Source organism: Lactuca virosa, chromosome 2, assembly GCF_052849685.1.
Source record: "Lactuca virosa cultivar CGN04683 chromosome 2, Lactuca_virosa_CGN04683_v6, whole genome shotgun sequence".
Classification (NCBI taxonomy): domain Eukaryota; kingdom Viridiplantae; phylum Streptophyta; class Magnoliopsida; order Asterales; family Asteraceae; genus Lactuca; species Lactuca virosa.
The window spans coordinates 300,452,221-300,466,558 of NC_136427.1; the positions used below are offsets into that span (position 1 = coordinate 300,452,221).

At 35.1% G+C, this 14,338-nt stretch overlaps 1 protein-coding gene and 2 long non-coding RNA genes across 8 annotated transcripts; 1 reads left to right on the top strand and 2 right to left on the bottom strand.

Annotated features, from left to right (window-relative positions):
- Positions 1-2,238: 2,238 nt before the first annotated feature.
- LOC145161520 (uncharacterized) lies at positions 2,239-5,411 on the top strand. 6 transcript variants are annotated; one of them, XR_013738520.1, is made up of 11 exons: positions 2,239-2,347; positions 2,768-2,826; positions 3,019-3,090; positions 3,173-3,217; positions 3,356-3,467; positions 4,109-4,151; positions 4,367-4,468; positions 4,558-4,617; positions 4,834-4,884; positions 5,050-5,115; positions 5,190-5,411. It is a non-coding gene; the product is annotated as an uncharacterized LOC145161520 (long non-coding RNA). The 6 variants fall into 6 exon arrangements; XR_013738519.1 differs by lacking the exon at positions 4,109-4,151 and having other exon boundaries at positions 3,156-3,217; XR_013738518.1 differs by lacking the exon at positions 4,109-4,151.
- Positions 5,412-7,094: 1,683 nt separating this feature from the next.
- On the bottom strand, positions 7,095-8,599 carry LOC145161522 (uncharacterized). Its single transcript, XM_079081068.1, has 4 exons — positions 8,462-8,599; positions 7,994-8,365; positions 7,641-7,898; positions 7,095-7,565 (listed from the first exon to the last, which is right to left on the bottom strand). The coding sequence occupies exons 1-4, from the start codon at positions 8,501-8,503 to the stop codon at positions 7,248-7,250; spliced, it is 990 nt and encodes a 329-aa protein (XP_078937194.1). The 5' UTR covers positions 8,504-8,599; the 3' UTR covers positions 7,095-7,247.
- Positions 8,600-12,367: 3,768 nt separating this feature from the next.
- Positions 12,368-14,000, bottom strand: LOC145157148 (uncharacterized). Its single transcript, XR_013737120.1, has 2 exons — positions 13,872-14,000; positions 12,368-12,495 (listed from the first exon to the last, which is right to left on the bottom strand). It is a non-coding gene; the product is annotated as an uncharacterized LOC145157148 (long non-coding RNA).
- Between the last annotated feature and the right edge of the window lie 338 nt (positions 14,001-14,338).

A 14,338-nucleotide genomic window follows, 5' to 3' on the forward strand; every position in this document is an offset into this window, starting at 1 on the left:
TTTGTAGCTTTTCCAATATTATATCTTCAATAGTGGCAAAAGCATCTTCGACCGTAAATTCATCCATGATGTCATTGTTATCATCAATTGGCTGAGATTCGCCTGCAAGACAATTATCATCATTGCCTGTAGATAACATGGAGCTGTCTGACGATTGTTTATTGATGTTTTGAAGCAGATCTTCTTTCATTTGACGGAAATATGTCTTGATAATTTCATCTTTTGATGGCGAGGAATTTCCCTGTGCTCTGATGGAGTTCAATGCTTTTTCATAAGGATTAAAACTGTTGGATTGTTCCTTATGGGATAAAAATTCTTTTTGGGATTTATATTTTGAAATTGCTTGATTGATATTATCAATCGTTTGTTTAGAATTTATCTCATTTGAGACCGGATCTTTTTGCAACATCTTTGCCCAAAATTTTGTAAGGTATGACCTTCGTAAAGATGGGAACTGATTGGGACTATAATCTACTTCTGGGATCCATTTCCAGATCCAAGGAATTGAAAACTCTACGAAAAAATGGAGAGTAGGTATTACTTCTCTTCCCCCATTGGAATGTTCAAGAGCTTCCTTATATTTAGGAGCTACATGTACCCATTCAACATATAAAGATTTGAATGGTTCAGGCAGAATTTGAACACTTGGACCATATGATGTCCACCATTGTGTAAACCAATTTGGCAACCTTTGTTTATAAACTTGGTCACATATTTTGAAAAACCAAGAATGCTTCTTTTTTGGATTTTCATAAAGAAAAGCTTTATAAAAGCTATCGATATAATCCCAGAAATTGTATTAATATATATATATATATATATATATATGTGTGTATATATATATACACACACACACATATATATATATATATATATATATATATATATATATATATATATATATATATATATATGTGTGTGTGTGTGTGAGAATACACTAGGCTTTTAGGAGCTTGGTATAAAAAGGTGAGGCTAGCCTAGGGTTGTCTATTTGCTTAAGAGTCACCAAAAAGGAGCGAGTAAAAATGTGTGTTGGGTATAGGTATGCTATGTTTCATTGGAGCTGCATCAACAAGAAAAAGGGCGGATTCTGGGTTCCAACCATAATCCCCAGTGAGGCCGATTACCGATGATAACATATATAGTGAGTTGGAGGGAGGGAGGGAGAGAATGAGAGAGAGCGAGTGAGCGAGCAAGAAAGATAAAACATTGTTTTCCAACACTATTGAGGAAGAAAGATTGTGAGTTGTGTTTGTTGTGATCTCAACGCTCTCGCGGCCCAATGTCGACAAAGAACAACAAAGTTATCTCTCGTGAACTATGGATGTGGTCTTCCTACGGATTTAAGACATAGAGGTTTAGGGATCTCCGAGTCGTAGTTATGGGATGATTATGTGTATTCCGAACTATGATTCCTTCTATTTTAATCGAGAGCTCCAATATGTGAGTTGTGTGTACACTACAAGAAAAGTCTTTATTAGTGACCAGTTTTTTAGTGACGACTGAAAATCTGGTCACTATGAGCATCATTTAGTCACCATATAATAAGTCGTCACTGAATTTTGGTAATGCTATAAATTTAGTGACTAATTCGATGATAGTTCTCACTCACCGGTCACTAAATTATAAAATAAAATTTAAATAATTTTTTAATATCAGAAAACAAATATTAATAACTAAAAAGAATGGTCACTGGCTTAGTGACAAAAAATACTGGTCAGTGATGTTAAAGGCTTAGAGACCAAAAAAGAGTCGTCACTGGATTGCCTCACATGTGGATGCGTAACCATCCGCCTTTAGTATACAGTGAAGAACTAAAATTACAAATTATAATAGTTAAAGGGCCAATTGTGCCATTTCAGTATGATGAAGGCCCATAAAAAATAATCTCCTTTCTTTTAATCGTCTCACGTCTCACCATCATCAAAAACCCTCGTTTTTTAAAACTCTCTCTCTCTCTCTCTCTCTCTCTGACAATCACGATTTTCCGGCAAAAATGGCAACAACAATCGCCGTTCTGATTCTATGCATCTTTACGGTGGTGATCAATTGCCTGTCGTACGTGACGATCGGAAGCACAGTGAAGAAACCAGAAGGAACATGTTGCTCGGGGCTTAAATCGGTGTTGAGAACAGACGCACTGTGTTTGTGTGAAGCGTTCAAAAACAGTGCGCAATTAGGCACATCGTTGAATGCCACCAAATCCCTAGCTTTGCCTGTTGCTTGCGATATCAAAGCCTAGCTTTGCCTACTGCTTGCGATACCAACGCTCCATCTGTTACTAACTCTAGAATTAAGCCTATCTAGTATCTCCGTTCGTCTCTCGTTAATCACTTACTTTCTTCAGGTCTGCACAGTATGAACATCTCTATCTTAATTTGTTTAAAATCAAATTTCAATTTTGTCTTAGTGAATTGCCTGCTTGATTGACATGCAAAATCAAATGTGTTTTGTGTCCTTTGTCCTAATTCACCCCATAAACTGAGATTCCATGGCTTGTCTTACAAGTGATTTTCGAATTCCTATTTAAGTGAATTCATAATCTAGCTCCATTCATAAATCAATGGCATTTTCACTAGATACAAGATAAAGTTAGGTTTTCGAACGGAAAGTGGAGAAAACCTTTTGTAATCTCAATCAATTAAGCTTTTGATTCGCCCAACTGGCATGTAATGTGTCTATGAAGGCTGATTAACAACTTATATTATTGATTTTGTTATTTAAAATATTTAAATTTGGTGGAATGACACACTGTAGTTGTTTTTAGGTTTTAACAGCGAGTTTAAGGAAAGATTTTGGGGGTGAGAATCAATTTTTGGCGGAATGGTAACAATTTAGCTAAACCTTGATTGTTGTTTCTGTAATCTGCACTACATCATTTCTTATTGCAATGGAATATGACTTGCTTCCCTATATTTTTTCTTAATCAGAATTATATTTTAGGAGCTTTCAAGCCTTCTTGTAATATTTCAGTTACACTTATTGTTCTCATTATTGACTTATTTGCCCTTTTTGCAGATATCTGTAGACCAGTGCAAGGGAAGAAGGTTGAACATAATGGCATTAAAATAGAACTCCTTGGTTAAATTGGTGAGTTTTCTACTTAGTTTTAGGAGAAATTGTCATGCAAATCAATGTTAATAATATTTTGGTAGTTTATTTCTGTTTGCAGAAATTTATTTTGACAGAGGCAACTTCTATGACTTTACCTCTCTTGGTAAGTCCATCTGTTTGGATGCTAACTTTATACATGTTCTTGATGAAATGACAACTTTTATGTTCTTTTTTCATTGATAATTGATAATTCAACATCATTATTCATCGATAATTTACTATCTTACCCTTTGTTATGTAGTTCGTGAACCGGATGTTCCTGGTGAAATATATGAAAGGAAAACATTTCCTTTTGAATATTCTTCAGTTTAAATGCCTTATGAGACATACAATGTTGTCAATGTGCGACTTAGGTAAACACCATCTTATATCTAAATTCAAATAAAATACAAAAAAGCATAAAACCATGATTATGATTGCATATGAAATGGGTTTTAGCTACTTCTACAATAGCAAACATGCTACATCCGGCTTACCAAGGTCTTCTGTCATCAATGCAAGTGATGAAGCTCTATTTTTGTAGCAAGTCAAAAATTATAGTCTGTGTTCTAGAGTGAAATTGAGTTGTTGACATCTGTGAAAAATGTTTTCTCTTAATCACAGTTTAAAAGTAAAATTAAAGCAAAAGTGTTGGTGTTAATTTTGTGAAAGATGTTCGTGACTTTTTTTTTGGTAAGTTTTAGGTTTAACATAAGAACTCAAAATCCAGCCTATCTATTAATGGGAAGAATACTCTTTTTCTTAGGCTATCATTGTATGACTCATTTTGGATCTTTATAAAGAACATAAACATATAGAAATATGCTTTTGCCAATATGCTACTTACATATAATCTCAAGAAGGAAAGAACAATTTCTCCTTACTTAAAGTGCATTAAATCAATTTGGCGGAAGTTTTTTTTTATTATTTTTTTTATTTTTTTATTTTTTTAATTTATGCTTCTAAATTGGTTTTTGAATTTTCTTGCTTTAAACCAATATACAATATGTTGCAGACCTATGGTATTGACTCAAAGCTATAATTTGTTGCAAAATTTGGTAAGAAAACGACTTTTTTGTTTTATGAATTTGTTTACTTTCTACTGACTGATGGACTTTAACCAGGGGAAGTTATGTCATTTTTACAACATTGTTCAAATATTCGTCAAATGAAAAAGTTCTTTTGTTATGCTTTAAGTTACTGCCCTTCAAATATTTCTGGTATATATTTGTTCTTTTAAATCAGTTTATGTTCTTTCTCTTTCTATTCACAGAAAGAAGTTGCAAGCTCTGAACTGGAGAGTGGTGTTGTTAATGTTGTACATGATAACCGAATGATTTCATTCCTTTAACCATGCCAAACATGATAACTGAATGTAATCACTCATTCTATTCCCTTGTTGTCTATTCCATTCCATCACTTTCTCAACTATGGCCCTTTCATACACCTTTAAACTCTTTGCAGGGTAAGGCCGAAATGGCAAGAATAAGCTTAAAGATTTCAAATATTCTTTTATATCTCGAGGTAACATCAACTGTTCAATTTACTAAACTACCCTTGATACAATTATAGCATTGTACTTTCAGTTTTTATCTTATCAAGACCTTATACCTTGAAATTACTACATAAACTTGTTTTGTATTGCTATAAATTGGTAGATTTCATTAAAGTAGGATATGCTATAATAAACAAATCATTGCTATTTCTTGCAATTAACCATTTCTAATATCATTCTTGTAGACTGGGATAGCTGAATATTTTCCCAGTTTAGATGAGATGCTTCAGTCACAGGTTAGTGAGATACTTATTTACTTTTTGGTTAATAATTTTCTTTCTCTTCTATTTCAATTTACTAATTTTGTTATAGCATTGTAAATCCTATAAATAGCAATGAACTTCCATTACTTGTTTATTATAGCATCCTACTTTCATTCATTTCTATTTACAATATTGCAGGTCTGAACTTAGCAGTGAGAAACAGGCCACCAGCAGATCCAACACCGCCAACTCCAAGAATCATAGGTAATTTATCTTTGAAGTAGCTACTTGATGGAATATATCATATTTGCTTAAATGACAGTTAACCTTTTTTTTAGTCTCATATATCTTAATGCTTTTGGTAATCAAGTTGCTGGAAGATTTAACTGTTGTCTTACTGAAGATTCTAAAGAGGTGGCAGTCTGCAAAAATATTTATAAATCTTGTATAGATAATGTGATTGGTTTCTCATTGTTTAGGTTCTCACTTGAAACTACTGATTTGACAGATGTTCAATATGATGTCTTTTTGCAATCAAATTGAACTGTGTTTACCATTTATGTTTACCATTTGATGAGATATATATTGATAAATGAATTATAGTATATCTTACCTTTGACCAGTGGTCCAAAACTTTTATTTTGTTGCGGCTTTGGTCCAATCTGTTCTGATTATTTTCAAAATGACGGATTTGCCCCTGTTAATATGATTTTCTCTTTTTTCTTATTTGTTTTTCTGATTTAAAAAAAAAACAAGAAAATAAAAATAAAAATAAATTTCTCTCTCTCTCTCTCTCTCTCTCTCTCTCTCTCTCTATATATATATATATATATATATATATATATATATATATATATATATATATATATATATATATATATCAATGAGTTAGTTTAGAGGATTGCTTTTGGTATGACAATAAATTGCATAAATTATACAGTGAAAGAGAACAGATTCTTGTTTGTTGTTCTTGGACTAATACCCACGATCACTTTAAATCCACACACTTCCACCATTGTTAGAACAAACATCACCAACCTCCACCTTTCACCTTGGACCGTCACTAGCAGCCACCAAGGACCACCCATAGCCACCACCGAACTGCTAAGGAGTTCCGACAACCAGCCATCGCCTCTGTTTCTACTCTCGTTTTCTGTTGACTGAAGCAAGAAAAACCAGCAATGGGCTGCCACCCACTTCCAACGAAAAACACCACCACTGAGGGTGGCTAAGAACCACCAATAGTGAGGCCACCGGAAAACCACCAGGGACCACCGGAACATCACCGCTCCCACCACCCATCTACCCTCCTGCCATCGCCGATCAACCCACTACCCACAACCCTTTCCTTCTCCTTCCCTCTGGTCAAACCCGTCGGAACAGGGGGCTGCCATCGCCGCCCTCCGTTGCCGCTGCTGTGGAGTCCCGTTGGACACCATCAAGCTCTTGAGACCACCACCATTTTCTGCCATTAGTAAGCCACTACCACACACACTCTCTCTCTCTCTCTCTCTCTATATATATATATATATATATATATATATATATATATATATATATATATATATATATATATATTCTTGCGTCGAGCCCCACTGTCGATTACAACAGATCTGTGGCTCGATTTTCAGATCTATTCAGATAATTGGTTGAAGTTTGATCGATTTTTCAGATCTATTCAGCGCCACCCCAATTCTCGGTTCGTCCTCGTTGCTACCTTTGCTGCCTCCTGTTTTGCTTTCCTTCCGGTGAGAACGAAGAGAAGGGAAGGGAGTTGGGTTGGGTTTGATTGGTAAAGGCAGTGGGGGAGTAGAGCATGGTGGGCAGCTGCGGTGGTGACATGGTGGAGCAAGGTGGTCCTCGATGGTGTTGGGGTATTTCTTGGTGTCCCCGGTGGTCAGGGAATGGAGCAGCAACGAGGGGAAGAAAAGAAAATGAGAGAGAAAAGGAAGTGGTTGTTTATGGGGAAGAAAAGAAAAGGAGAGAGAGAGTTTTGTCTTTTCTCTAAAATTCTTTTTTATTTTTTTTAACCAGTCAAATATTTAAATAAATAAATAAAATTGAAAAAGTAAAAGATAAGGGTAAAATCGTCATTATAAAAAAGTTCAACGCAAATTGGATTAAACTTGCAATGAAATGAAAAGTTTGGACCTCTGGTGCTAGTCCAAATTTTTTTGAATCAAAATGGTAATTTTCAGCTAACGAGCTAACGATAAGGATCATTTGTGCAGTTTTGTCTAGAATAAAATAAAATAGTGACATTATATTACAAAATTGAATTTGATCCTCCTCCACAAAAAATACAAAGGTCCATTGACCATTGGAATACAAAAGAAACAACAAAAGGTAGATAGATCGAAAACAGTAAACATACAACAAATATGAAACTTACGAAATCACTCCTCGTCTGGGATCAACACAACTGATCCCGATGTTTTCCGACTCTCGAGATCAGTATGAGCTTGGATTGCTTGAGACAGAGGATACTTATGATTAAGACGAATCCTCAACACTCCTTTTGCAATATTAGAAAACAAGTCTTGAGCAGCCACAAGCAGCTCCTTTCGATTTTCAACTGTGTATTCTGTGATTGATGAAAACGTATAATAGAGTGATTTAGGTGCAATCTGATCAACACGCACAGGCTCTGGTACACCTGAGGCAGTCCCGAAAAGCACCATGTATCCACGGTTCTTTAAGCACGCTAATGATCCCTTCATTTCAAAAGAACAGAATTTAATTAGTTGAAACCCAGCTACAAACCATTAATAATTAATATTATATCTTACATTGAAGGTGTCTTTTCCGACTGAATCGTAGACTACTTCCAGCCCTTTGCCTGATGTAATCTCCATCACACGATCCACAAAGTTCTCCTCTTTGTAAAGAATCACATGGTGACATCCATCTTCTTTCGCCTGCGCAGCCTTCTCCTTGGTCGACACCGTTCCGATGACGGTGGCTCCAATCGCATTTGCCCACTGACAAACCAAAGATCCGACTCCACCTGCCGCCGCATGTACCAGGATTGTATGTCCAGGTTCAACCTATATATATGGGAATCGTTGTTTCATTAAATATTGAAGAAACTTTTTATCATCTACAGATAATACATAAATCAAGAATTGAATGGGTCACCTACTTTAAAGCCTTTATGGATCAAGACATGTGCAGTGAGACCCTTAAAAATGGCGGCGGCTGCTTCAACGGGATCAACAGAAGAAGGAACAGGCACCGCTAGATCTGCGGGAAGTATTCTCTCTTGGGCGTAAGAACCCACCTCCGGGCTAGCGTAAGCCACGACATCTCCAACTTTGCAGCTGGTTACTCCGGGACCCACCGCTGTTACAACTCCGGCTCCTTCCATACCTGGGATATATGGCAAGGGTGGAGCTAGATTCTGTTCACCTCGACGCATATACACATCCAAGAAATTTAGACCAACTGCCTTTTGCTTCAACCTGATTTCTCCTTCTTTTGGATCTGGGACTTGAACATCTTCCCATGTCAAGACCTGTAACAGAAAAGAAATTCAACACCATTAATTAGTCTCTGAAATTAAGAAAGAAAGAGACAATGTAAAGAAGCGAGGTAGGTGAACAAGGATGACCTCAGGGCCGCCGTGCTCATGAATTCTAATTGCTTTAACCATGGTGATTGTTGTGTTGTGTACGTTTGGATTAAGGAGATTGGGTTTGATGTGTTATTATCTTCTCTGTCTGGGTATTTATATATAATAGGCAATCTGGTTACCTCTAGACTTCTCGTATAGTGAATGCCGAATGGTGACGTGGATTTTTCACTTTTTCTAGATTTCTCGGTCGGTCGGTAAAAGAAAAAATGCACACGCAATCTTAAGGTATCGTGTTTTATTTTGAATAGAATAAAAGTTAACACCAAAACAAATCAGATCTGCTTTTTGAGTTCCCGTGGTTTCTGACTGAGGAATTGAGGTTACTGTATCACTTCTTTATGGGGTGGACTGTGGAATGCCCATACATTCAACAAAACGATAGTTCACATGCCTTTTTACTCGCATTATTATACTATCCTGTAAAGTTAGAGAACAATGCATATTTTTAGGTCGACTGGTGTGCAGATTAAAATATTGTGTACTTAGAATTTTATTAAATATATATTATAGAAAATTACTATTGCAATTAGTTATAAAATTATTAGACAAAATTACATAAATAGTCCATACGGTTTACCAATGGTCACAAGTTCAGTCCCTATTAATTTTTTGACAAATATGGTCCCTGTGGTTTCTAAAACTAGCATGGTTGGTCCCTTTATTTTTACTTTGTTATAAGTTTGATCTGAAATTACTATTATATCCTTTTCAATTTTATTTTTCCTTTCCTTTTATTTAATTTTCTTAAAAAAAAATACACATACATCACCTTTGTAACGCCCACAGATTCGGGCTAGTCAATCTAGAGACAATGAGCATTAAAAATAACTTTTTTATAGAAGATTATTTAGAATAAATAATCTTAACCAAAGTATAGTATATGTCACAAGGATTTCGTACATATAAAGAATGCTGAAATCCGACTTATAACGAACAACTTATGACCCGTCGAAGTTTTGCGACAAAACCGACACATCGCCGCGTACCGTAAAAAATAAATTATTGACAAAATACTTTTTAGCCTTAGCAATCTTAACGAAATTCGTAGTATATGTGAAACCGAGAACGTACATAAAAAGAACGTCCAAATCTGACTTCGTTAGAGGAAGTTATGTTTTTTCTAAGATTTTGCATCGCAGTATACAACCCGGAAATCGAATTTTAGATCGATCGATTATTAGCCGACACAACCTAAATGAGAATTGAAGATCTCGTCAATAGGAGCTCAATGATATAAAGACAGTCGAAAACAGACGTCGGATGACAAAGTTATGATTTTTTAACGGACTTTAACTGTCTAAGCCTGTTAAAATATAACTTTAAAAATAAAGTCAAAATTAGCCGACGGAGTCTAAACGAAAGTTGTAGATCCCGTCGATACATAAGCGTGGATATAAAAACGTCAAAAACGGAGCTCGTATGCGAAAGTTAGAAATTTTAGAAGATAATTAGTTTTTGGAGTAACCAATGAGTGACACGTGGCACGATCTGAGCCACTACTTCTTCCCCACGCCTTTGCACCAGATGGCGATACCTGGCACAACAACATGTCATGTTGAGCCAGTAACACATAGTGTTGGTCAGTTTCCCAGCCTATAAATAGAGACACAAATCTCTTATTTTCTTCACACATTTCCAATTCTCTTTTCCCCATTACTCCCAAACCTTCTAAGTTTTTCCCTAGCAATTCCTAAGTGTTAGAGGCGAGTCCCGGAGCGCCAGAAGGCTCCGAGAAGAAGAGCTTTCGGCTCAAAAGTTCTACCCGCGCAGAGCCCGGTTCCTCGCTAAACCCTCTGTAAGTGAGTTATGCTTACCATACTTTAAGTATAACTTATGTTTAAGTTCATTATCGTTATTATGAACTTATAAACAAGATTTATCAGTGATTCAAAGTCGTTATACTGATTGATCTACTTACGGGGATGATATCTAGGCTGTGATTTAGTGAGGTGTTTAAATTGGGCTTTCCAAACAGTATACTTCGTATACCAAACGGACCATACCTCCGATATGATCCTACCTGGTTGTTCCTTACTTGATAGATCATCAAAGTAGACTTTGAGTTAATGATAAAGCTAGACTAATAATTTGTCGCAATAAATATTAGACTAAAAACTTAGCAATAATAATGCTAGGTTTCGTCGAAGGAAAAGACGATTGTTAGAAGCGAAGCGCTGCCCGAATTTCGAGTTATCACTTTAACAAGTGAGTGCATAGTTACTTTAATCTTACACATAGATATGAAGTATTTAATATTAATACATGCTATATGTGCTTATTATCTGTGTTCCTGATATCTATGCTAGATGAACGATTTATACATGTTTTACTCGATTTAAACTGTATATGTATTTTTATACCTATAAATATATTGGGTAATGATGGGTAGATGAAAGATGATGTAGAAGATGAGAGATGAAAGATGATATAGAAGATGAGAGGTGTAAGATGATGAGAAGCCTTGACTTTAACGATGATGTCATCTAGCAGAGTATAGATGACAACCACAGATTATTCTAGACAGTCCAGTGGAACGCTAGCAGGCTCGCAACCTATAGGTGTTTATGAACGGAGTGTTCATCAGATGTACTCTAAAAACCCTGGAAGCTATGGACTTAGTGCATTACGAATGAACATTGGAAGCTATGGACTTAGTGCCTAATAGATAACATTGGCAGCTGTGCCTAATGAATAACCCCGACAGCTATGAACTTAGTGCATGTTGGATAAAACCTAGCAGCGATGGACTTCATGTCTATTCCTTAGGACAATCCTTAGGAATGAATGAATGAAGAATAGCTGATTCTTAGGGTGGATCCTTAAGAATAAAGAAGATAATGGAGATGGGAAGTTGGGTTAATTGTTTGATGAATAAACATATTAATTATATTATTGTAGGTTGAAAACCCTATGTACTCACTAGGTTTCCCAACCTGACCCACTCAGTTTATTTGTATCACAAGTATCGATGCGAAGATACATTACACTGAAAGATTAAAGGAGATGTAATTCATTAGTGTAAATGAATGTAAGGTATGTTTATGCTTATGTTTCGGTATTGACGATGACATGTCAATGTTTTAATATAAATAAAATACATTTTTTCGGAAATGTTGTGATAATATTTTTATCATATTTTTGGGGACAAATTTCGTAATAATATTCTTCAAAAAGTATACTCTGATTTTTAAATAAGCATAAATAAAATTTTTAAAATGACCGTCAATTTGTTGGTGTCACAACCTGTAACACCCGGCTATTTCGGATCAATAAAAGTCAAACAAGTCAAGTCAAGTCAAACAAAAATCAAATAGTTAAAACTAAATCATGAAAATTCACTTTGCTTTAGGGTTTTCGGTTTTAGGAATCAAAAATCAAAAATCACATGCCTTGGCCGAGAACACCTTTAGACCGAAACATCACTAGACCGATATCATCATTAGGCCGAAGTCCCACCTAGACCGAAATCCCTTTGGACTGAAATCCCCCTAGACCGAAGAATTAGAATTTTCGGTTGGAGCATGGACCGAAATCAAAGTGATTTCGGTGAAGATAGGCCGAAATCACTAGTTTTAAACGGTGACACTTTTTCCAATGTGATAAAATACACATACCAATGCAAATGTCACATCACCTTTACCCTCATATATATACATATGGCCGAAATCACTCCCCATTTCTCACTTACTGTTGGATTAGGTGTCTAAGCCCATAACTTTTTTGGTATGTACTTGACCCGATTGTGAGCATGGTCCTTTTGGGTTGCTGTCACACCCCCAAACCAAGGATGGCGGAAACGTCCGGGGGTGGAGGACTTCATGTATAGTATCATAACAACAATTGTAATAGTAATTGAAGCAAACACAACCAACATATATATAATTGAAAAAGTGACATCATTATATGAATTACATGTTTACGAATCAATTACAATATGTTGACAAAATATGAATAGTAGACGCCTTAGCGCTCCATCCTCAAAAGCACTTGGTTACCTGTTTAATGATTTCCTGAGAATACAAGTTGTTTGAAAAAGTGTCAACACAAAGGTTGGTGAGTTCATAAGTTTTTGTTTGGTATTATTAAAAGCCTTTCGTTTGTAAAAGTAGTATTTGTGTTAGAAAATCCAATATTTTCCTTAATGTGTAAATGTAGTCTTAAAACCCAAAGACCGAAATGTACAAGTAATTTGTCATATTTATAGTAAAACAATACAAGTTTTAAATCGACATAAACTCGTTAAATTTTAATGAAGTTCCCGTAAATTCCAATGTTTATTAATACTTTATGTGAGTTTATTATAACCATATTATGACCAAGGTTGCCTAAAACGACGTTCTTCAGGCGTCGGAAATGTTATGACATTTGTCACCCCAGACCTATCGGTCTAACTGTTGCATGCAGTTTAGGTGTGGGTTTGTCAAACCCAATATAGATCTATACACAACTATCACGCTCTCCCTCAAGGAGACTCTGGTTACAATACAAGACTTAATGGTAATTTGAAGTAAATGTCTCACAAAGTCATTAACGGAATTACGTGTTATGAAAACTTGGTACCGTATGGCCGTACCTTGCTTAATGAAAATATCCTTTGTATAAATGTACCCTTTTTAAATGTATGTGTTATGTAATGTATCATAAACTATACCTATTATAGTTTATCAACCAAGGGTAGTACGTAGTAATGTATGCAAACTATATTCAAAATAGTTTATTAAATGTTTGAATGTATCGGTTGTACTTTGATTATAATCACTTGTTATTCTTTATATTTTATATGTCCAAATCCATTTGTAAACTGATGTGTGTCAAAATATTAAGATAAAATGTCATATATTGCAATAACATATAATCACATAAAGATATACACCTTGCTCAACATGTTACAAGGTGAAATGAAATTGACAGCAACTTTTTGTTGTATACAGTTTCTGTTACTGTTCTTAGAAAATTTATAGAAAAATCATCAAAGCTCTAAATCCAAATCCGCAAATTCTGAGAGTTTGGAATATGAGTCTAGTTTGTTCGTAAATTTTATCATGATTTTTAGTGATCTCTAACAGAGGTGAAAATGTTCATAATCACAGACTGGTCCGGGTTTGCCTCTGAAATGATAGGCAGTTTTGTAAAAATCACCATAAATTGTAGAAAAATCATATGGAGATGTGCAAGTAGCCATTTTAAAGCTAAGAGTTTGAACTACTTTCACCTGGAACAGTTTTGAAAACTAAAATATTTAAGTTGACCAAAACAGTCCGTGATCGAAGTTCATCTTTTCTGATGTAATCTGATAGAAAAAGTTTAATTGTGTTCTTGATGATTTTACTTGTATTCCCCCCTTAAAACTTAAGAAAAACATGTAAATGTAGGGGTATGAACTCACCTTATGTGTTCTTAGAGAATGGATGTTGGAGAAGAGAAGTGTTCAACTCAAAAACACTTAGAAGATGCCTTGACGAATCGAGAACCAAGAGTGGAAGAAAGCTTGATGATTAACCTTGGAAGTCTTGAAATTGAGAGAGAATGGTGTAGAAAATGAGTGACTTAAGCCTTGTATTTATACTAGTAAGAATTACTATTCATATATAATTCTTTAATAATAAGTGTTAAATGTTGACATTCTCCATATAACTAGTTAGTGTATATGACATATTCATGATGTAATCATGACAAATGTTTCTAGAAGATGGTTAATACTAATTGGCTAATAATAGTAATTTTTAAAACGTAAATAGTAAATAGTAGGTAGTAAATAGTAAATAGTAAATATGATGAGATTTTTACAATTGTCATATTTGTAAACCCCGTTAAGCCATGTTTAAGAGTCTTACACAGCCCCCGATAATTGTG